This window comes from Gymnogyps californianus, chromosome 5 (genome assembly GCF_018139145.2).
Source record: "Gymnogyps californianus isolate 813 chromosome 5, ASM1813914v2, whole genome shotgun sequence".
Taxonomy (NCBI): domain Eukaryota; kingdom Metazoa; phylum Chordata; class Aves; order Accipitriformes; family Cathartidae; genus Gymnogyps; species Gymnogyps californianus.
The window spans coordinates 18,494,285-18,516,009 of NC_059475.1; the positions used below are offsets into that span (position 1 = coordinate 18,494,285).

Here is a 21,725-nt window from a genome sequence, read left to right on the forward strand (position 1 = left end):
AGGAAGGAAAGGGGTTCATCCACCATGCCGAAAATAGGAGCGTCTCTCACACATCTTTGCCTGCTCCAGACACCTCAGCTGCCGCCCTCCGGGTCTTGCTCTGCAAACACGCAAAAATGCGTAAAAAATCCCGAGCCCAGGCTCATGTCAGTCTATCTTTTGAAGATAACACGGTGCAACTCTCACAGTCCCAGCCTATGAATACCCAGATGTGCTCCCAGCTCCTGGTTAAATATCCCCACTGCGCCTCTCAAGGCCTTGACATCAGGGCAAACATCCCACAGAGGTGCTGAGGGAGCCCAAATGCAGAAATTCTGGCTCCTTGCTGGGGCCACTGGTCCCCCAGCACAAAGGCACAGCGGTGTCGGCTCTGAAACCACTGGTGCCAAGGGCTGGAGCCGAATTAAACACTCTGGGGATAAGCCCCCTGGTCCCTTCCCATCCTGTGAGCACCCAGGAGAGGATCAGTATCGTAACAGTCCCCAACACAGCCCCGTCGTCCCTTTTTCCTAATAAACCGTTGGGAACTGACTGGGCTCACCAGCACAATGGACACGTAATTCGCTTAGAGAAGCACATCTAAAAGCAGCGACCCTCTTGTGTTGGTATGAGAGCAGCTCTGGATGCAAACACAAGCCCTGCTACCATGAAGCCCAAGCAAAGACTCATTTGCTAACAGCAAAGCTTGCCTTCAATCCCTTGGAATTAAAAAACACAGGCACAGACTGCGTCTGGACTGCTTGACCCTGCTGAAAGACTTTGCTCTGCACTACGTGATGGTACGGGGTTAGCATGGTGTGCCATCCTCACCAGCCCATCCCTGCAGACGAGCCCACTCTGTAGCCACGGGATGCTGGGAGAGACTGGCTGGACTGGAAATGCGCGTGGAGGAGCTGCCGTAGGTGCCCCAGCCCGAGGGCCGGGTGTGTGTTGCCCGGCTGGCTACATTTTCCTGACCACTTCAAAGAGGAGGAAGGAGGGCTGGTACCTCGCCAGCTCCACCATGGGCTCCAAAAGAGCCTGAAAGGGTGTAGGGGAGCCCTGGGCCTGGCATCAAGACTATCCTTTTTGTCTGCAAAGCACATTTGCAAAGGGGTTTAGGGCCCTTGGGGAGGGTGGGTTTGCTTGGGTGAGACCACGGTCGGGTTAGTTTATGTCTGACCCACTCCCACCCACGGGCACTCAGTGCCAGGGCTGCCAGTACCCAAGGGGACAAGAGGAGGATACCCCTGAGCTGGAGCCTGTGGCAGCAACGATGCCTCTGGGGTCGGGCTACAGAGGCTGGGGACCCGCCATGCCTTGGCCCCTTGGCCGAAAAGAGCCGCGTGGGGTTTTGCTGAGTCACACAGCACTGTGGGGCCGGGAGGGTGCCGGGTTTTGCTGACTCAGGGTCAGTGGCACTCGCCTTGACCACATGCCTGCAGGGGCAGGAGGGAAGCAGGGGCTGGCCGAAATAACGGGACCTGGCGGGCTCAGCCAGTGCCTCCAGCCATCGCTCTGGAAAACCTCATCCCAAGAGGTGCTGTGTCCCACGGGGAGGCAGCAGGTTTCCTGATACCCCCAGCTTGACTGAGGCATGGCAATTTGGAGAGCTAGTGGGATGAGACACAGCCCACAGCAGAAGTACGCCCTAAAAACACTCAGCACGGACCGCATCGGGGGGCGGCAGGCAAATACCTGGGGTAGTGGGATGCTGCGTAAGGCTGCAGGAGGATGGAAGAGGCTCAGGGAGGGAGGGTGGGGAGGAGATGGCGCAAGCGAGGTGCCAGCAACATGACCCAGCGATTTTCCAGAAGTTGCATGAACACGAAGGAGGCAGGCAAGAGACAGGGATGAAGCCCCGCCATGAAGCCAGGGGTCCCTCACTCCAGCAGTGCCCAGCTTGTCCCACAGGCTGCTGCTCTCCTGTCCCCAAGGCTGGGCATAAGCAGGAGCAGAAAACAAACATGCCTAGACCTCAGGACTTGGAAGAGAAAGTGTCTGTAAATCCGATTTTATTTATATTTTTTTTCCAGCTGATCTTGTGGCTTTGTAAGAGCTCGGTCAGGGCAAACTGGGCAGAGATTAGCTCCATCTGCCACCTCCCAAGCTGGTGGGGTGGCACCTCTGAGTCCTGCCGTGACACCCCACTGGTGGTAAAGAGCCTGTCCCAGTGCTCCCTGATGGGGAGCTGCATTCTGGGGGGGAGGGTGGACCTCAGGGTCTGCTGGTGGCCAGTGCCCCCCCAGGCTCTGCCCGGCACCAGCGTCATCCTCAATGGCTGTAGGTGGTGCAGTACCGCCACAGTGGCATTTCGAGTGGAGGCACATCTGTCTTGGCACCCCCCCCGGCCCCTCTCAAACAAGCTATGGTCCAGGATATGCCCATCTCCCCCAAAAACCCCCAGCCTGGAGGGATGAGTCCCCCCAAACTGGGGGTGTCCTGGGGCCAGGGAGAAGCATGGGGCTGGGGGGCTGCCACGGCCCCCCTGGCTGGGGGGTGCAGACAACCCTGTGAGCCTGGCTGCAAAATTAAACCCCACTGGTGACAGCGGGTGGGTGGCTGAGGTCTGTGAGCGGCCGTGGGCTTCTGGCAGGCTGAGCCCTCGCCATGGCAGGCTGGGGCGGGGAGCTGCGCTCAGCAGGGTTTCGGGGGGCTGCTGGCTGGGGGGTGTCCCCCCCCCACCTCCCCAGGGAAGAGAGAAAAGCCAGAAAACCTGGAAAGAACAAAAAAAAAAAACAACAAAAAGGAAGTTAAAGACACAACAAAAGCGAGCACGCGCAGCCGGCTGGGCGCCTCGTGATTTATTTAATGGCGTTTATTCCCGTTTTCCTGGAGGCTGAGTCACGGGCTGAGGCACTGGGGGTCAGGCCTGGGGACTGGGGGGGGCGTGAGGTGGCTTCCCCGGCCCCGCACCCCATGCGGGTGCCCCCGCCCCGGCCCGCCCTCACGTGACACCGCCGGTTGCAATTTTAGACTGTCAGCTGACTTGAAAAATCCCTGGAGAGGGGCCACCGCTCCTACAAAAACAGGGAACGCAGCCGGGCACAGCGGCACGGCTTCCCAGCGGCGGGACCCTACGGCCTCTGTCTCCCCCCAGCAACCACCGCCATCGCCGCCATGGGGCCCCGCGGCCTCCTCCTGCTGCTCACCCTGGCAGGGCCCTGCACGGCCCTCATTAGGTGAGTCATGGGGCGTCCCTCGGGGTCTAGCTGAGCCCCCCAGATGGGGTGGGGATGGGGGAGGACATGGGACAGGCACCCCAGGTACTGGTGCAATGGTGGCCTCCGGGCTTCTCTCACAGGCACCCCCCCCCCACGGTGCTGCTCCCCCACCATTAAAGCGGAGGGAAGAAGGGCTGGGACCTCCCCAGATGAGGGTTCAGGGCTGATGCCCTGCCCATGGAGGGGTCTTGCCGCGGCTTCCCCTATTCCCAGTGACCTTTGGCAGCCACCTGCCGCCCTCCCCCCCCACCCCCATCCTCCAGCTTTGGGAAAAGTGCCAAGTGCAGCACGGCAAGGGAGATCCAGTATGGGGTGCTGGCGGGAGTCCAAATGTTGTCCACCCCACGCTGGCGGGTCCCCTGGTTTCAGTGGAGCTGTGCCACTCCCCTCCCTGGGGCGACCCCCCCACACACACCCCCATTAACAGGTGGGCATTCACCCTCCCCTCGCAGGATCCCCCTGACCAAGTTCCCCTCCATGCGGCGGGTCCTGAATGAGGTGGGCAGCGAGATCCCGGACATGAATGCTCTCACCCAGCTCCTCAAGTTCAAGCTGGGCTTCACTGACCTGGCTGAGCCCACTCCAGAGATCCTGAAGAACTACATGGATGTGAGTAACAGCCCCCCTGCTGACCACCCTCCCACTGCAGTGGACCTCAGTGCAATGCCAGCCGGGTGGCTGTCACTTCTGGGGGTACCCATCCCAGGGGAGTGGTGGGACATGCCAGTCTCGCCGTCCCGCCACAGCCAGGAGGGAGAAGGAGGGAGAGATTCATGCACCCCCACGGCTTGGTGGGTGGTTGCCAAAAGTTGCTTCCCATCATTGCTAAACTAAAAATACTAATATAATACTAATAATTATAATAATAATAATAAACAACCCACTGCCACTTGAGCAGGTGCTTTGCAGCTTCTGTGACCTATTTCTTTTCCCCTTTGTCACTAATTAACGATTGTAAATAGGGTCCTGCTCACTTGTGGTCCTTCCTAGCATATTCTGGCCTGTTTGGGCTCCACTTTCTGCAAGACAGGGGCATAAAAAACATGCTCCACTCCTTGGGGCGTTAGGGCATAGAAGAGCGAGCACGGGGCAGGAGAAGAGGGCTCGGACTGGGCACCAGCTTGCTATGAGACTGGGGATGCAGGACCCTTCCTCTTACTATCCTTCATCTTCTGCACAGCCTTGGGAAAAGCCGCCCTGCACCTCCACCTTCTTCTTGGCAGCTTAGGGAGCAAAGGGACCTTTGTGGTGGAAGCAGCAATAAAAGGAGAAGCCAGATAAAGGACGTGAGGTTTGCCCTTGCCCAGCTGCCAGACACGTGTGGGGTTTCCTATTTCTGGGTTCCCCACCAGGTACCCTCGTGGCTCTTGTGGGGGTGGGATGTGAGCACTGACCAGCAGAACAAAGCTGGTGTCAGATATTTGGGTGTTAATTCAGGATATTCCCCCCTGATCCCCTTCCCCAGGGGCTCTTGTCACCCAGCCAGCACCGTCCTGCCAGGGCTGTGCTGGGAAGGGCTGCCGGTGTTTTAATCAGCGGTGTCGAAAGCCAGGGCACTAGCAGTTGCGCCATGGCTTGTCTCTTACGACTGCAGCTTGGGCCGCCACTCAGGGAAGGACTCCACTCCCTTGTCGCAGGGGGACCAGGCCAGGCTGCAGTGGGAGATAAGGGACCGCTGGGTCCCTCCCGGCCCAGCTGAAAATGCTCTTGCTGCTGGAAGAGCTGTTGGGATGAAAGGCACAACTTCCCCTAGACCGCCCTGTATGGTCCCCATGAGCCCCTGGGACCCCTCATAGGTCTGTGTATGTGATGTATGGGGCCCCTATACCAGGGGTTCATTTTCAAGCCCTAGCAGTAATTACAGAATCACTGCAAGCAAGTGCTGCCTCCCCGTTATGGCTAATTGCAATGGATTATTAATTACTCAGTGAGCAACCCTTGCAAACTAAGAGCACAGAAGATGAGCAGCTTTGATAATCCTGTTTTCTCCGCACCCCCCCCCCCCCCCTTAATTAAGTATACAGGGGGGTTGGAAAGGCCACAGGCCTACTTCCCTTGCTAGCAGGCTTCTCTCTAGGGCCCTGATCCAGCTGCTCTCCAAGCATGACACAGCTCTCTGCCCCTTTGGGAGGGCTGGGGAAAATTGGGTCCCTCCAGGACCTGCTGAGCATTCCCAATTCATCCTCTCCCCTCTGGATAGAGGGATGCCCTGCAAACATCTCAGCCACTCAGGTTTCTTCCAGTCCCAGCAGAGCTGCACTCACAGGGCAGAGGGGTGTCCATCGGTTACCTGCGCTACAGGGACTTCTCCCAAACTTTCAACCCACAGCCCTAAATCCCTCTCTGGTGGTGGTGCTGATGCCCTTTTCTCCCCCCAGCTCCTCCAAAGTGTTCAGACGCCCACGACTGAGCATTTGTTTATTCCTCCCCACCCCAGGGGCTCGCCAGCACACACCAAAAGCCCCAGCAGCTGTACCTCCACACGCAGCAGGCAGAGCTGCTGCTCTGCAAGCCACGGTTCCTCTGCAAATCTGCCAGCAGAGCAGCTTCCTAGCCAGTTTCAGCTTTTCAATAACACAGGTGTTTTGCTTGGCTTCCTCCCATCTTTTTTCTCTTCCCTATAGTGAACTGCATGCTAGCCTGCAGACCTTCCCCTTTCTTTTCTGCCCTGTCTCCCTGCCCCAAAAGTCCTCCCCCACAAGCACCCGTCCCACTTCTCCTTCCTGATTTATCCTTTTCACACCCGCTGTAATGACATGTGAACACCGAAGGGGAGCCTCCCTTTCAGAGGAGGAAGGCTGGGAGCCCGTTGCTGCCAAAAACAAGAGGAGGGCAGTGTCTAGATAAGAAGCTGGTCGCTTTTTCAATCCTAAGAGATGTTTTTGGTCTTTAATCCCTGCTTTTAGCCGGCTGCCTCTGCTCATGGCTCCCTTCTCCTCCTTTGCAGGCCCAGTATTACGGCGAGATCGGCATTGGGACCCCCCCACAGAAGTTCACTGTGGTCTTCGACACTGGGTCCTCCAACCTCTGGGTGCCATCTGTGCACTGTCACCTGCTGGACATCGCCTGCTGTAAGTGTCGCTGGTGCCAGCCACTGCTCAACAGCTTCTCCTTCCCTGCAAAATGCAGATCCTGGCATTGCAAGAGGAGAAACTGAGGCAGCAGCGTGAAAGGGCTTGCCAGAGGCTGATGGGCTCTTTAGGGTCAGAGCTGGAAATAGGATCCCTACCTCCCGCATCCATCCTTCATTACTCTCTTCCTGTTTTTTCCCCTTGGCGTCACCCACGCACAGCTTCAAACCTTCCCCAACAGCCTCGGCCATGCAGCCGGGGAGCAGCATCACAGGTTGTAATGTTTCTCCCCAAATTATAGACCGACGCTGCTGTTGCCCCATTGCGAAAGGCTGGTGAAAAAAAATCAGCCTCTTGCCAGATCTGATACAAACTGTCCTAGTTTCTGGTTTATTGTCGCACGGAGCATGTGCATGCATGTTTATGGATTTATAATTAACAAGAGCCAGGTAGGCACAATGAGATGAGAACGCCTTAGGGACTACAAGTTTTTTTGCTCTGTGGCATTCCTATGCAATAAAGCTCCAGAGCTGAAGGTGTCAAACCCGGCTATGGCAAAATGCCATTTAAAAGCCAACGGCTGTGCTGCTTAAGCAGGGCAGAGAAACCTGTGGAGCCAACAAATGCAACCGTGAAAGGCGGCCCACAGTGCTCATTGGGGGTAAGGAGGAAATGTGGACTTCTTGTATGGCCCTGTAGTGCCCAGAGAGGAGACGGACCTTCTTTTTGCATACGTGAAATGAGATTTAGGACACTGGTAGGGTGGTGAGGTCCAGAGCTGGTCTCTCGGGGGTTCCTGATCTGTAGCAGGGAGCTGGTTTCTCAAGGCAGTGGCGCAGGAGGTGCTGGGAGCAAAGGGCTCGTTTTATGAGTATGCAACAAGCCTAACCTCCTGCCAGACCGGGATCCAGACAGCCCAGTGGAGGAAGTCCCCATATAGCGTGTCTTGTAGGCTGGTTTGTCCTCAGCTGCTGTCTGCCCTGCTCAGCGAGTAGCCGTGGAGCCACGCTGGCCGAGCTCACCACACGCTGCTGCCCAACTCATGACTCGGGAGGAATCTGTGGAGGAGGAATCTGCCTGGCCATAAAACCAGGGATATCTTACAGTTCCCAACACTTCCAAGGGGAAAAGCAGCTTAGACCAGGGGAAAGCCCTTCTCTGCAAATAAAAGAATATTTTGAGCCCTCTCTGTGCAAAAACAATGACCATATAAAAAAATTTCCAGCCAGTCTTAGTAAAAGAAACAGATACATCCATAAAGTGTAGATGTTCATGCTCAGAGCAGGCTATATTTAAAGCCACCCTGGTTCTCCATGGCATGGGGGGGGGTACGTTTCGCTCTGCTGTCTAATGCACCCTGACACACCAGCCACGTAGCCTCTAGGCTTTTAATACCCAGTGGCCAAATCCGATTTAACAGCCAAATTGGATCTCTCCACCTAATTCCGCAGACGTTGGAAGTGCTTTGTTAAGCAGTCTGGGCTTGGCAAATGCTGGGTCAGGCCCACCTTCACATCGTTGAGTGTCCGTTTGTCCAGATGAGCCAGGTGGTGTGGGGTTAGGTATAGGGGAGCCCTAGGTATCAAGGAGCACTAATGTTGTATGTCCCCCTGTGTCCCCCTCCCTGGCTGCAGTGCTGCACCACAAGTACGATGCCTCTAAATCCAGCACCTACGTGGAGAACGGCACCGAGTTCGCCATCCACTATGGGACAGGGAGCCTCTCCGGCTACCTCAGCCAGGACACTGTCACAGTGAGTAACAACTGCCCTTGCCCTGAGCTGCCCCAGCCTGCTTTTGGCAGAGCGCTCAAAGCTGGCTGATTTCAACAGATCACCCTTCTTTAGTGTTCTACTCGTACAGAGCATGCTTCAGCGCTGTGTTGCAAAGTGCTTTGAAACGAGGTGGTGATGATGACTGAGGAAGTGAAGTGATGATGACCAAGGCAGGCAGAGAAGGTATTAATCAGCAGGTCAGCAGGCTAGGAGCATGGACCGCACGCATGGTGCCCTGCAAACACGGTCTTTGGCCATCCCTCCAACCCTCTTCCTCCTGACCCCAGAAATTTCCCAGCCCAAGCGCATGCCAGCACCACCGCACAGGCTGCTGGTGGTGCCCAGCTTGTTTATGGCCAATATACATGCAGTAGTGGACATCCACACGGGCAGCTGCCCGAACACTGGCCAGAAATGGGCTCTTCGCCGCCCCATCCTGGTCTCATGTCGAGAACCAGTGTTTATGTTTGCAAAGGCTGTGTAACACCTGCGGGGGAGTTCCCCAGCAGCGTTCAGGGCCCAGCTTGAGGTAGCCGGGTTGCTGGTTGTTGCTTCCCATTGTTTCCTTTTCAGCGAGCAAAGGCTGAGCTTTCTGTCCTGTGAGGGGTGGGCGCCATTCACAACTGCCTCCCAGGTACAGATGCTCGTGAGAGTTTGCCAGGTGCCGAACATCAGCGGCGCACGTGCTCCCAGATTACTTGGTCTCCTGGCAGGGATAAGAGCATTTGTTTGCTTTGCGAGGGGGAGACAAAGCAAAAGTTTTGAATAAGCACATAAATCTAGGGATTTGGTGTTTTCTGTGTTAGGTTCAGCTCTAAAGTACTGGCTTACCAGTTTCATCGGGATCAAAAGAAAAATATCCAAGAGGAGCCTGAAGTTGGTGGCTCATGCAAGGAGCACTCTTTAGCTTGTCCTTATAGCAGGAAAATTTCAGGATAGCCTGGAAGCACCAGCTGTTGCCTCTGCGCTGCATCCAAAGATGCCAGCAGCTCAGGCTGGGTGCAGGACCCTCTTTGGGGGAGAGGGCTTTTGATGGGCTCGGTGAACCCTGAAAATCAGTGCAGACAAGGCTGTGGGGGAGAGCCGCAGGGCCTGGCAGCAGCTTTGCACCTCTGGTTTTGCTCTCTGCCTCCTGCAGCCCACCAAGTTTCGGGACCATTTCAATTTCGTTTCATGCCATCGATTTCCTGCATCCCTCTGTTCACTTAGAAACACCCTGCCACAAAAAAAGCCACCCATCTGAGCCTTCCCGCAGCTCTCGCCCAATGAAGGCACCATGTACGTAGCATTAATGGATTCTCTTACATTAGGTTTGCAAAATACAGACAGAGCAGACGGAGGCATCTGCGTTCATCCCAGTTCATCCTTGCAGGGCAGCAAGGCAAACAGCGAACTTTATTGTCCTGTGAAAGTGTGGGCTGGTTTAGGTGCTTTCCAGAGTCAGAAGGAAAATTGCAGCTTTTTCTTTTTTTTTTGGTTTGTAATTATCACCCTAATGCCTGCTTGCTAATTAGCTCTCCACTTCCCGGCGGCTCAGAAGAAGGATTTTGTGCCTGAGCTTGTTTGGGAAGTGGGGATGGCTCTTGGCAGCCAGCACAGCTTGTAGCATTTGGTTTGTGTCTGGGCAGAAGCAGGAGAAACCTCTTGCATGGAGCCTGAGTAGTGTCACACTTGCAGCATGCAGGAGCAGGGGCGACTCAGAGGGTCAAGGACCTTCAGCTTGGACACCAAGATGCTTCCTCTGATGCACAACATCCTGTAGGCAAGTTCCCAGTCGGGAGTAGTCTGGAAATACAGACATTGAAACAGCCCTCAGGGTAATCCTCTTGGCTCCAGCCGTCCCAATGGGTGGAAGCAGCCACAGCAGCCTGTGGTAGCACTGACATCTAACCGAAAGGCGCTGGTGGGCAGGTGGTCCAGAGTCCCTCGGCCCTCAATTGTATTTGGAGAGGGTGACAACATGTCGAACATCCTCTCTCCTTCTGTGGAGGAATGATGTCCTGTAGCACTGCACACCCCAGTGCTGCTCGCTCTCCAAAGAGCCGTGGGTTCAGCCAGCCCTCTGCTGCTGAGGCATCTCATCCCTTTATCACAGCCTGACCTTGGGATGTCCTTCAAGGACAGCAGAGGAAACATCGCTGGCAGTGGGGCATGAGGTCTCTCCCAAGGCTGCAGTGCAGATACGCCATGCAGGAGATGCCCCTCCTTGCCTCTCCCCTGTGCCTCTGCAGAGGGGAGCCCTGAGCCCTGGTGCCAAACAGTGCTGCGGAGGCCCTCACCTCTAGTCTGCCTTCACCATCCGGCACTTGCCCGCTTGGCTGAGGCTGCTAACAAGGAGGCTGGGTGAGCTGCGGGTGTCAACACCTGTCTGCAAAGCGCTGGAGGGCGGCCACCACACAGGCATCCACTGGTAATGATTTTCAGTCACTCCGTGTCTGGGCGAGACCCAGCCAAGGGACAGAGATGAAGGATCTGTCACCTGCTGCCAGTGCTCTGCTGAAGATGCGCTTGGGTTTCAGTCCTGCTGAGGACCAAGCGTGGGCAGGGTCTGCTGAGACCCCACCACTGGGCAGATATCTGCCTCCCTTTTGGGATGTGCAATCAGGGCAATATTCAAACAAACCTGGCACTCAGTTTTATCAGTCCATTGCATTTTACTTTTTTTTAAGTGGAAGCTTTATTGAACTTTCTGAGCTGCTGCAGGACCAGCTGTGCTGGGTGGTGGAGTGGCGGCTTTTGTAAACCTGTGGCATACAACTGGGGCACTCGCCACGCACCGGCGAGCGGATGCGTTGCTGTGAGCTGTTTCGTCACACATCCTGCCCTGTGGCTTTTAGCTTTTGCAAGGCTCGATCGCCCTTTCCTAGCACAAGCCTCCGATACCATTAAAGCCAGCACCACCCGTCCCAGCCTTGCACTATCTAACCCTGGGGGGATATTAGTAATTTACAGGGATCGTTATCTGCCATCAGGTAGGAGAGGCCAGCTTTTCAGTCCAGCCTGGTTCGCTACAGGGCTGCTAGCTGCAGGCTGAGAGGCTGAAATTGTCCTAGCATGGATGCTAAAATTGCCCGTGGTCAGCCAGAAGCTCGAAAACCTCCTGAACTGCTAGAGCCAGGAGCCAGCCCCGTCAGCAGAGCTATCCTGCTTTCTGCAATCTCCTTCTTTTCAGGGATCTGCCCTTGTGATGCGTTTCAGCTTTCCAGCAGGGAACGCCAGTCCTTCTCATGGCTGGCAAGAGAGGTGACCTTTGCATTCATAGTGCTCCACTTGATATTTTCATGCTCTGGGCTCAACCTTGCCTTCCTGGCTGGGTTTTCTCCCCTCCCACAGAAGGTCTCTGCAGTCTGGTGGCTCTTCTGGGAGATGCAGCAATATCCTGGGGATGTTTCCTATGTAGGGGAGATCGCAGGGGTTGTTGGGAGAGGTGAGAGGGATTTGTGCTCCCAACCGGGCATGGGTGCAGCACTCAAGGAGGTAGGACACAGAGATGACTTAGAAGATGTCCAGAAAGGATGAAGTAGGTGTCCTGGTTTCGGCTGGGACAGAGTTAACTCTCTTCTCAGTAGCTGGTACAGTGCTGTGTTTTGGATTTAGTGTGAGAATGATGTTGATAACACGCTGATGTTTTAGTTGTTGCTAAGTAGCACTTATCTTAAGCCAAGGACTTTTCAGTTTCCCATGCTCTGCCAGCAAGCAGGTGTGCAAGAAGCTGGGAGGGAGCATAGCCAGGGCAGCTGACCTGAACTAGCCAAAGGGGTGTGCCATACCATGGAACGTCATGCCCATTATATATGCAGGGGGGAGTTGGCCGGGAGGCGCGGATCACAGCTCGGGAACTAACTGGGCATCGGTCAGCGGGTGGTGAGCAATTGCATTGTGCATCACTGGTTTTTTCCTTCCCCCCCCCCTTCCTTTTTTTTGTTATATTCCTTGTCATTACTATTATTATTACTATATTTCATTATTACTATCGTTAGTATTATATTTTTCTTTAGTTATTAAACTGTTCTTATCTCAACCCACGAGTTTTACTTTTTTTTTTTTCCTTTCCTCCTCCTCACCCCACTGGGAGGGGGAAGGGGGAAGCAGCTGCGTGGTGCTTAGTTGCTGACTGGGGTTAAACCACGACAGTAGGTGATAGGGGAAGGGATGTAGTGGGGACAAAGTGATATAGGGCCCTCTGTGCAAAGAGGAGGAGCTGCAAAATGGCGTGGCCAGTGCTGGGACCCAGAAAAAGGCTGAAAAGGCTGAGTGAAGTGGGCAAAGAGCAAAGGGGAGGCTCCTGCCCTTAGGTGTACACTGGGCTTTGCAGGGACGCAGGAGATGCCACGGTGCAGCCAGAGTGGCCTGTCCCCACCCCGAGGAGAGTGGCATCAGGGTATCTGGTTTCTGCAGCTGCCTACAAATGCAAGTGTGAAGCAGGCAGGAGTGTGGCAGCACATTGAGGGATGTGCTACAGCCTGTGTTCAGTGAGATCTCGTTTCCACTCTGGTCTCCTGAGTCAGTTTTCTTTACAATCTGCTTTTCCCTTCCCTCCCCATCTCCCCTCAGCTCGGTAACTTGAAAATCAAGAACCAGATCTTCGGGGAGGCCGTGAAGCAGCCAGGCATCACATTCATCGCTGCCAAGTTCGATGGCATCCTGGGCATGGCATTCCCGAGGATCTCTGTGGACAAGGTCACCCCTTTCTTTGATAACATCATGCAACAGAAGCTGATTGAGAAAAACATCTTCTCCTTCTACCTGAACAGGTAGTGTTGGGTTTGGTGGCACACCTCTCATTGCGAGGGCAATCCCAGACAGGCATTTCTCTATGTTTCCCAGTAGCACCTCTTGCCATGTGCCAGTTCATGTCCTGGCCAGCACTATTGGGGAGGTCTCAGCAAGGTCTCCTTGCTGGAGGAGTTGGGCCAAAATCTCTTCTGTTTACTGCTTTGAAGTGAGAAGAAGGGAAGTAGAAATGCAGCCATTTTACTGATAAAAAGCTGGGTAGATCTGCTACCGGATTTCTTAACTGATTAAGAGACAGAGGATGTTTCCAGAGGAAAGAGAAATAAAAATAAACAGGGTTGTGATCATGAGATTGCACGCTGCTAGTGCCGTCCCCGTTAGGGGGGTAAACACAGCCCCAGTCTGTTGCCAAAATCCGCAAGCTACGTGGCCACCACTGTATCACCTCGCAGGGAAGCGTGCCCCGCACCAGTCATCACTAATGATGGGGCTAACGCTCCCTCACCCCCCGGGAAATCCTCCTCTTCGGCTCCCAGCACCTTCCCACCCACTGCTGCTCCCCCCAGGACACCCCATCACCCTCCTGGCACCACAGGGGGGACTCTGAACTACTTCAGCCCAAAAAGTAGCATGCCGGGAGTGGGGAGGGCAGAGAGGGTTGCTGCTGGCCATTGAAGCACCAGCCCTTCTCCATCACCATATTTCTTCCCATCTGCTCGGCAGCAAGCTTTTATCTGATGGTAACCTTGAGGATTCAGCTCCGAGGCTGCTGGCTGGCACGGCTCGAGTGCAGATAACCTAACGCTGCATCAGCCATGCCCAACCCTACATGGGTGCTTGTTACAAGCTGATTATTCCAGGAGTCCTTGTGTCAGTGCTCAGTTCCCCTTTGCCGTCCCCCTTCTCTGCAGCGAGTCTGTGAGAAAGCACCAGGTGAAAAGCTGCCGGATACTTTGGCTGGGCCAAAATATTACCATCTCCCCACCCCAGCCTATCTCACAGTATCTGTCCTTATATTGACATATTACAGCATGACCTAAGTCGTCTGTCTCCAATGCTGCTAATGCTATGCTTCACCCCCAAGCACCCTGGCACGTATTTTGGGGCCACATGGAGGGGGTTGTTCTTGCCCTGCCCCTGATGCTCACGGGTCTGGGTTTTCTTTTTTTAGAGACCCCACTGCTCAGCCTGGTGGTGAGCTGCTCCTGGGAGGGACCGACCCCAAGTACTACAGTGGTGACTTCAGCTGGGTCAACGTCACGCGCAAGGCCTACTGGCAGGTCCACATGGACGCGTAAGTTCCCCCTCCACCCAACTACATGCGTGGGGATGCGTGTGCAGACAGCTCATGCCTGGGGCTAGACTAAGACCTTCCTCGAAAAGGAATCATCTCTATCCTTGCGACACATCCACACCAAACAAAAGCAGATTAAAATCCCACTCTAAGGCTGGGTCATTTGTCGCTGGAAGGGGAGGAGAGGCAGACAACAGCAGGAGATGTTCTGCAAAAACCTTTCCTCTTGTTTACGGCTTGGCCCTTGAAAACGCCTGCTGTACCCTTGCGAAGCAGGGAAAAATGCCAGTGTCCTTTGCAGGCAGGGTGAGCCCCACGGATTAAACCCCAGTTTTGCTCAACTCTCAGCGAGGCGTGAGCTGTGTGGCTCACTTGCACACAGCTCCGGAGGAGCAGGATGAGGCCCCAGGAAGCCAGCCCTTGACTGAAGGGCATGGCGCGGCAATTAGCGCGCATTGTTGGAGGCAGAGGGGAGGAGAGCAGGCTGAGCTGCCGGCCGCCAGCCCTGCAGTCTATTCTGAGCTCTTCCACGTGATGGGAACTTAAAAGCAGCCTGTGATCAGAGTGTGTCCTTTTCCCGGGTATCGCATCCCTCCCCAGCACGGGGTTTTAGTTTTCATCTTCCCCCAGTCCTGCTGCGCTGGCAAAGCGTGGCAGACCCTTCGCTGGAAGGCTTTATCTGTCCGCGCTGCTGTGAAATGTGATGCGGGTGAGGAAGCCAAGCAGCTCCTGTCTTGCCTGTTCAATGTACACGAACTCTTCCTTTACCCATGACCCTCTCAGCTGTCACACCACCCCTTTAACCCTTTGCTTTTTGCAGTAGCACAGGTCATACAAGTCCCTAATGCATTGCCCTTAACTCGCTCACGTGCCTGTTAGCTGCGGTGCTTGCTCTGGAGTGCAGGTAGCAGGCAGCGTACACAAGCAGCAGTCCAGGCTCTTTACAGAAATGCAGTAAAACTTCAAGGCACCCGCTCGATCGGGAGCAGGTGAGAGGGAGCCAGGGGGTCTGTGCACTAAGTCGGTGCTGCATCAGTATTTCTGAGCATCTGTCCTTCCTGGGCATCTGTCGCAGCCCTCCCTTGCATGCCTACATACTGCCCAGGCTCAGACATCTTCAAATCTTTGCCCGCTGCTTCCTGCAGCCTTCGCTGGGAGGCCTCTAAGGGTTCTCTTCTGTCTGGGCGTCTCTCCGCAGGGTGGACGTTGCCAACGGGCTGACTCTGTGCAAAGGGGGCTGCGAGGCCATCGTGGACACGGGAACCTCACTCATCACCGGCCCCACCAAGGAAGTGAAGGAGCTGCAAACAGCCATTGGTGCAAAGCCACTCATCAAAGGCCAGGTGAGGCCGGGCTGGGAAAGTGGGAGTCCATGGCCATCGCAGCATCTGCCCTGATACCCTGGTTTGCATCCAGATGCTTCTAGAGACCCCAATCTTCTGCTCCCTCTGCTCTCCGTTCCCAGCCTGTGCTCCTGGAAAAGCCCCTAGCATAGCAGGGACCTTTCCATCTTCTGACCCTGGGTAGTGTTCACCGCCCTGCTCATGCTCTCAGTAGAGGGCCAGGTCCCGTGAACTTTGGGAGGCTTTGGGTCACCTCTGCCAGCCATCTCTGGGAGGTGGAGGAGAAGGGGTGTGAGTTGCAGCTGAGGCCAAGGATTCACATTAATGTGAGTCCAGAGGCACTTTAATACATATATATTTAATGCAAATGACAACCCTTCCTTGCCAAGTTTTTAACTATTGTAGCTAATCTCACAAGGTCATCTCTTCTCCCTGAAATTGTGGAGGAACAGGGATTATAACAACCATCCAGGAAGGGTGCTCTGCTCTGAAACCCCTCCCAAATCACAGAGCCATGAGCACTTGTAGGACTTTTCTGCAGTGTCAGAGACTCCATGCTGCAGCAACAACTGGCTTAGACCTGCCACCCTCCCCAAGACTTGCCAGTGTTAATTAAACTGGCTTTGTCCATTCATCACACCACGAGTCCCTGTCTATGTCTCTAGGCTGTATTGAGCCACGTCTCCCCCTCCTGCGGCAGACGAAAGACTCCCAGCCCTGCCACATCAGGTGCTATGCCCTGGGGCTCAGCAGAGCCAAAAGCTGAACCCAGCATCCTTTGGCTCCATCCCTATCCCTAAAACCCTCTGGCCCCTCAGCTTGCAGCCCTGGGCAGGGAGCAGCCCGCTTACCCCAGCTCAAGCCTCTTCTGCACCCTGAGATGAGCTGGTTTTGAGGAAAACCACAGCAAAAACATGATTGTGCCCAGGAGAGACCATACCCTTTCCTGAGGGTGTGGGAGCTGCCATCTAAAGCCTTTACTGTTGCCATTTCAGTACGTGATCCCCTGTGATAAGGTGTCATCTCTGCCTGTCGTCACGCTAACGCTAGGAGGGAAGCCCTACCAGCTCACTGGAGAGCAGTATGTCTTCAAGGTACGTCCAGGCAGCTTTTGCCAGCACTATGCTTCTCCCCGAAGGCCTAACTTTTGCCTCCTCCACTCAAACCTCAACCATGAAATCCAAAACACAAGAACAGCAAAAGCAAGGCTGGAGCTGGCACTTGGGAAAAAGTCTGAAAGGTTGGGGTGACAGGGTGGTGGCACTGCTGATGGACCCAGGCAACCTCACCAAAGTCCTGGAGGAACAAGACCCCCTGTGTGATGCTCATGAGGGATAGCAGGATGGGAGAGGAAGGGCAGGCAGGCTGTTGCATCACTTTCTACAAACATTTTGCCCTTTCCTGCTGGATCCTGGTGCCATGAGGCCAGCCTTGTCATAGCAGAGGCCACCAGCCCTGCATTTAAGCCGTCAGAGTCAACTTGCAAGGACCATCTTGTGCAGAAGTTCAACAACGGCTCTAGTTCAGAGCTGCGTGGGCTGGGAGGTTTATGGGCATGTGCGGCTTTCCTTGATGCTTTGCTGTGTAAGGGCTCTGGGAGGGGGAGCTGGGTTTGGAGCCATGGGAGTGGCGGGTTGGGAGTTGCTTTTGCAAGCTGTGGATCTCAGGCTGGGAGAGGCTGAAGTGCAGCTGGCGTTGGCAGGTGTTATTGCCAAGCCTGCAAGGTTGAGGGAAGGGGAGGACCTCCTCGGATTGAAGCTCTCACTCTTCTGTCTAGGTTTCTGTACAAGGAGAGACCATCTGCCTGAGCGGCTTTTCAGGCCTGGACGTCCCACCCCCCGGGGGCCCACTCTGGATCCTGGGAGATGTCTTCATCGGTCCCTACTACACCGTCTTTGACCGTGATAACGACTCTGTTGGCTTCGCCAAATGTGCCTAAGTGCCTGACCCCCACTGCCTCTGCCACACACACACTTACACATATGCACGGGAGCCGTAGAGAAAGATTACCAGGATTAGAAACCCAGTGAGTGGAAAGGAAAAAAAAAAAGAAGAAGAAATGGAACTAGATTTCAAATTACATCGAAAATAGTCATTAGTGCCCTGCTAGCTACTTTTCCCCCTCTGTTGAGTAAGTGGTGCTGGAAAGTTGACAACTCCAGCTGGAGTAGCCCCTTGCTTTACTGCTAGGTCTTCCAGTATTTGTTTTTAAGAATGATTCTCAGAGCTGAACAAGGCCCTCTCACGTCTCCCAGCCCTGGTCTCCTTCCTGGGGGGGCAGCTCGCTGGAGCCAGCCCCCAGCGCCTCTGTTCCTGCAGAAAGGCTGTGCGGCTGCTCTTGGGTTTGGGATTCCGTGCTGGAGGAGAAGGATGGAGAAGGCTGTCCGGCATGTTATTTGCTTCTTCTTGCTTTTTCACTGATGAAATGGGGGAGCAGGAGGCAGGGGACAGTCCATCTTCATCACCCCTCCGCAACAGGTTGAGGCAGCGACCGCTAGGTCATTTCTCAACGGGTTTGTGCTGGCTTCATCCTAGGAGAGCATGTCCCGGGCTGGAGCAATAGGGGATCACGGTAGGGTGCCCAAGGGTTGAGTTTCAGAGCCCGAGGGCTCTGGTCGTGTGTTTTTGGGTAGTGATGGCACTAGTGAGAGAGCCGGAGGCATGACATCCACGTGCCTGATCTAACAGGACAGGGATTTGTACGGGGGCTCCAGCCAGTGGGACTCTTCGGGGAGTACAAATATAAAGGGGGTCAAGATAGGATTTAATAGAGGTCACTTGAATTCATGGCCATGCAGGCTCGGCTTTCTGCTGAGCAAAGTCACTTGACACAGGTTCTCTCGAGTTTGGTGAACTTCTCCCAGGTTCCGCAAACCGCAGATCTTCCCAGCTTCATCCGCAGCCAGTGAGCTGAGAATAATGTTTCCTAAAGCAACTAAGTGATCTACAAGCTGAAATCACACTGATAAAATCCGTAAGTGTTTGTCAGCCACTTAAGACCTTTTGGAAACATTATTCGCAGCATTTTGAACTGCCCAAAACTCAAGGGACAGTTGGCAGAGCCAGCAAGTCTCCTGGGCAGGAGGGTGCTGTGGCAGCTGCTGGACTTGCGTTCGCTTTCCCTGCTGCCCCGTCCCGAAACCCAACTGCCTTTAACACCCTCCTTACCTGCTTTCCACCTTACTAACGCTGGTGAGAGCTCTGTTCATGTCCACCCTGTGTTGCAGACGGAGTGAGACACAATCCTGCTTTGGAGAGGTTGTAGCTGATTTAGCTGTGTTCGCAGATCCTCCCGGAGAGCCGAGATCTGCACATATGGAGCCTCTCACTTCACTGGGCTGGCATCAGTAGGCAAACACTGGTGGAGCTGGGAGGACAATAAAGTGAGTTTTAAGCAGTACTGGAAAGCAGAAGAGAATCTGCTGAGAATCCCAGCCCGTGCTGGGAGTAAAATACTCTCTTCACTTTCCCAGTGCACTGGATCAGGTCCTGAAGTTAGGGAGTGGTGCAGGGCAAAGCTGAGGGTGGCAAGAGGACCAGATCAGCACTGGCCGTGACCCCAGACCAGACAAAACAGATGGTAAAATCCTGGCTCCCCAAAATTCACCGATAATCCTGCCAGCAGTACTGGTGGGGCCAAGGAAGTTCCCGAGAAAGGTCTTTGGGCAGTGGGTGAATAGTTGGTTATGCCTGGTGAAATGCATATACATCATCCCCAATATTGAATTCACCACAAGCATCAGAGGCACAGGTGGGGAAGAGGTCCCGAGGTGAGCTGTGGGAGAACAGTGAGTATGTAGCCTGCGGATCCCCTGTCCCCACCCGCTGCAGCTGGTCAGTTTGGCTTTACAACCATGCCTCACGCCTTGGAGCGGTCTGGCATGGGCAGTGGGGACAGGCCTGGGCACACTTGGGACACATGCATTGTCCCCTGCAAGCCCAGATGTGACAAATGCTGCTCCCAAAGCTTGCTTCTGCCTGCTCGTAATCTTCACCTGGAACCCTGCATCTGGACGTCTAAGGACATCTGTTGCAGACTGGCTAGAGAACAGTAGTGTGTTACCAAAAAAAAAAAATCATCAATAGGTACTCCAAAATCAGCAGATATTCAGCACCTCTCCGGAAAGCCCTGGTTTCACACCAGTTAAGTGCCCAGAGCTCCTCCAAATCCTGCTACATCATTTCCCAGCTGCAGGATTACTTCAGCGCGGCGAGACAGAGACAGCCTCTTGGGTACCCGTTAATCAGACCTGATGCGGGGGGGGAAGCCTGACACGGAGCTGGCAGCAGGTTTTGAATGTCTTCAGCATCAGATTTAAGCGGGGTGTGCAGCACAGCCCCAGAACAATCCATCAGGCCGCAGTTCTGCTGGACGTGCAATGCCTTATGCCGTCTGTGTTGTAGCCTCCGCGGTAACCCAATGCTGGGCTGATGTCTGTCCTCAGGCAGGCAGGACACTGCTGCCTGGGGAAAGAGCACAGCCCAAAGCGATGCCCTGAGTCACATACCTTGGGATGGGCTGGAGGAGCAGTTCATCATAGTCTTCCCTGAATGGTCCTCCTCCCCTTGTTCTTTTATTTGCATTTTTAAACCAAACTGTGACTGCGTGACTGGTTTTTTTAATCTAATTTGCTGTCAGAATTACTGTCTCATCATAGGAAATTGAAAAGAAAATACAGTATTTCCCCCCTTAACTCTGAGAGTGGTCTTTCCTTAAGCAGTTTGAGATGCCAAACTCTGTCAGTGTCCAGAGACTGTGTCTCCCTGACCTGTTGGCTCAGTATGTCTGGTTGCCCACTCGGGTGGACTCATATGTGTTTCAGAAGGGCTCTTTCCTTTCTCTCTGATAAGGAAACATGCTGGGAGCCTGTCGGGTTTGTCTTTTTCAATGTATTAAAACATAACCCAGCCTCTGCAGGGTGACATGACAGTGTCACCTGCCTGACCCAGCGCCACCAGGGCAGCAGGCACTCCCAGCATCTCTCCTAGCCTACAGCTGCCTCCTGGGACCACATCTCCCTGGCTGAGTATTACCAAGGGTAGTCCTCCAACAGGGTACTCAGGCTGTCACCTGGTCCTCTGGGCCAGCTAGAACAAGCTCCTGCTCGGCTTGGGACATAGAGTGGCCCTGTAGCGGCCAAAGTGGGACTCCAGTTTCTAAGTCCAGCCTAAAACCCACTAGGATGTGGAGTTTATGCTCCCAGAGCCCAGTGATGAAGAATATGGGGCTTTTTCAAAATATAGGAAAAATCCATCCCTCTTGCCCGGCTGTGTGATTTTTAGTTCTAGCACTGCTGTACGGGAGCTGGAGACTCCAATGCAGAATGAAGGCCCCATGTGCCAGGTGGAAGATAAGAGCTAATCCCTACTTTGAAAAAAGCATCATCTACATAAGCAAGACGGATGCAGCCAAGTCCCATCCTGTCTTCTGAGCGCAGATCTAAGCACACAGAGAGCTTAACTGATTTCCCCACTGGCACGTCCTGAGCCTCTGTTCCCTCAGGATGCCTTAATACCCCAATCAGCTGTTCTCCTACGTTAAAGAGATGGATTTAACCCAAAAGGGCTAGCTGGGTCCTGAAAACCAGTCATGCAGCCCACCGTTCCTCACTAGCCCAAGGGGAGAACAAGTCACTCGCTGCCAAATATTTATCGACAGGAATATGAGGGCGTTGTTTCTGCTGGGGGGATTGTGCCTAAGCCTTTAATCGTGCCATGAGTACTGAGCGTTACATCTCAGCGGGGACAATCACAGGCTTGATCTTGGCCAAGAGCTGGAGAAGCCAAAAGCGAGGATTGTCCATCCATGCTTTTCCAGCAGGGAGCAGAGCACACCCCACGCCATGAGCAGCCTGCACACGGCCCCACATTATCTTGCCCAGCAAATCCTCAGGTTTACACCAGCCCCCCCATTTACTGCACCATCTCTGCAGAACTCCGTGCACATGACAATTTGATAACTCACTCTTTATTAAATGTCTCCACTGATACAAAGAAGATAAAATTTGTCATTACACGTCCCCTTCAGTAGTAGGGCGCTTGGCCCTGACCCTCAGGGCTGTCTTCATGGGCCTGATCCTTCTCCAACCAACTCTGCTCTGGGCTTTGCCAAAAGCCCATTCAGACAAGGACCTGCCCAAGGAGAGGGAGGATGAGACCCTCATTTATGGAGATGACTTGCTCATCTGGTTGGCTCAGCAATTTGTTCATTTGGGAAACTATTTTTACTCATCATGAATGACTAAGTACGTTGTTTTGGGGGCTGGTGGCTTTTTATTTTTCCGCTCTTTCTTGGATTTATTTATT

The 21,725-nt window shown here is 54.3% G+C and overlaps 1 protein-coding gene across 1 annotated transcript; it reads left to right on the plus strand.

Moving 5' to 3' along the window:
- Nucleotides 1-2,958: 2,958 nt before the first annotated feature.
- CTSD (cathepsin D) lies at nt 2,959-20,075 on the plus strand. The gene is made up of 9 exons (XM_050897265.1): nt 2,959-3,161; nt 3,656-3,812; nt 6,151-6,274; nt 7,909-8,027; nt 12,603-12,802; nt 13,954-14,076; nt 15,275-15,419; nt 16,415-16,513; nt 17,197-20,075. Exons 1-9 carry the CDS (start codon nt 3,100-3,102, stop codon nt 17,356-17,358), a joined length of 1,191 nt encoding a protein of 396 aa, XP_050753222.1. The 5' UTR covers nt 2,959-3,099; the 3' UTR covers nt 17,359-20,075.
- Nucleotides 20,076-21,725: the final 1,650 nt, after the last annotated feature.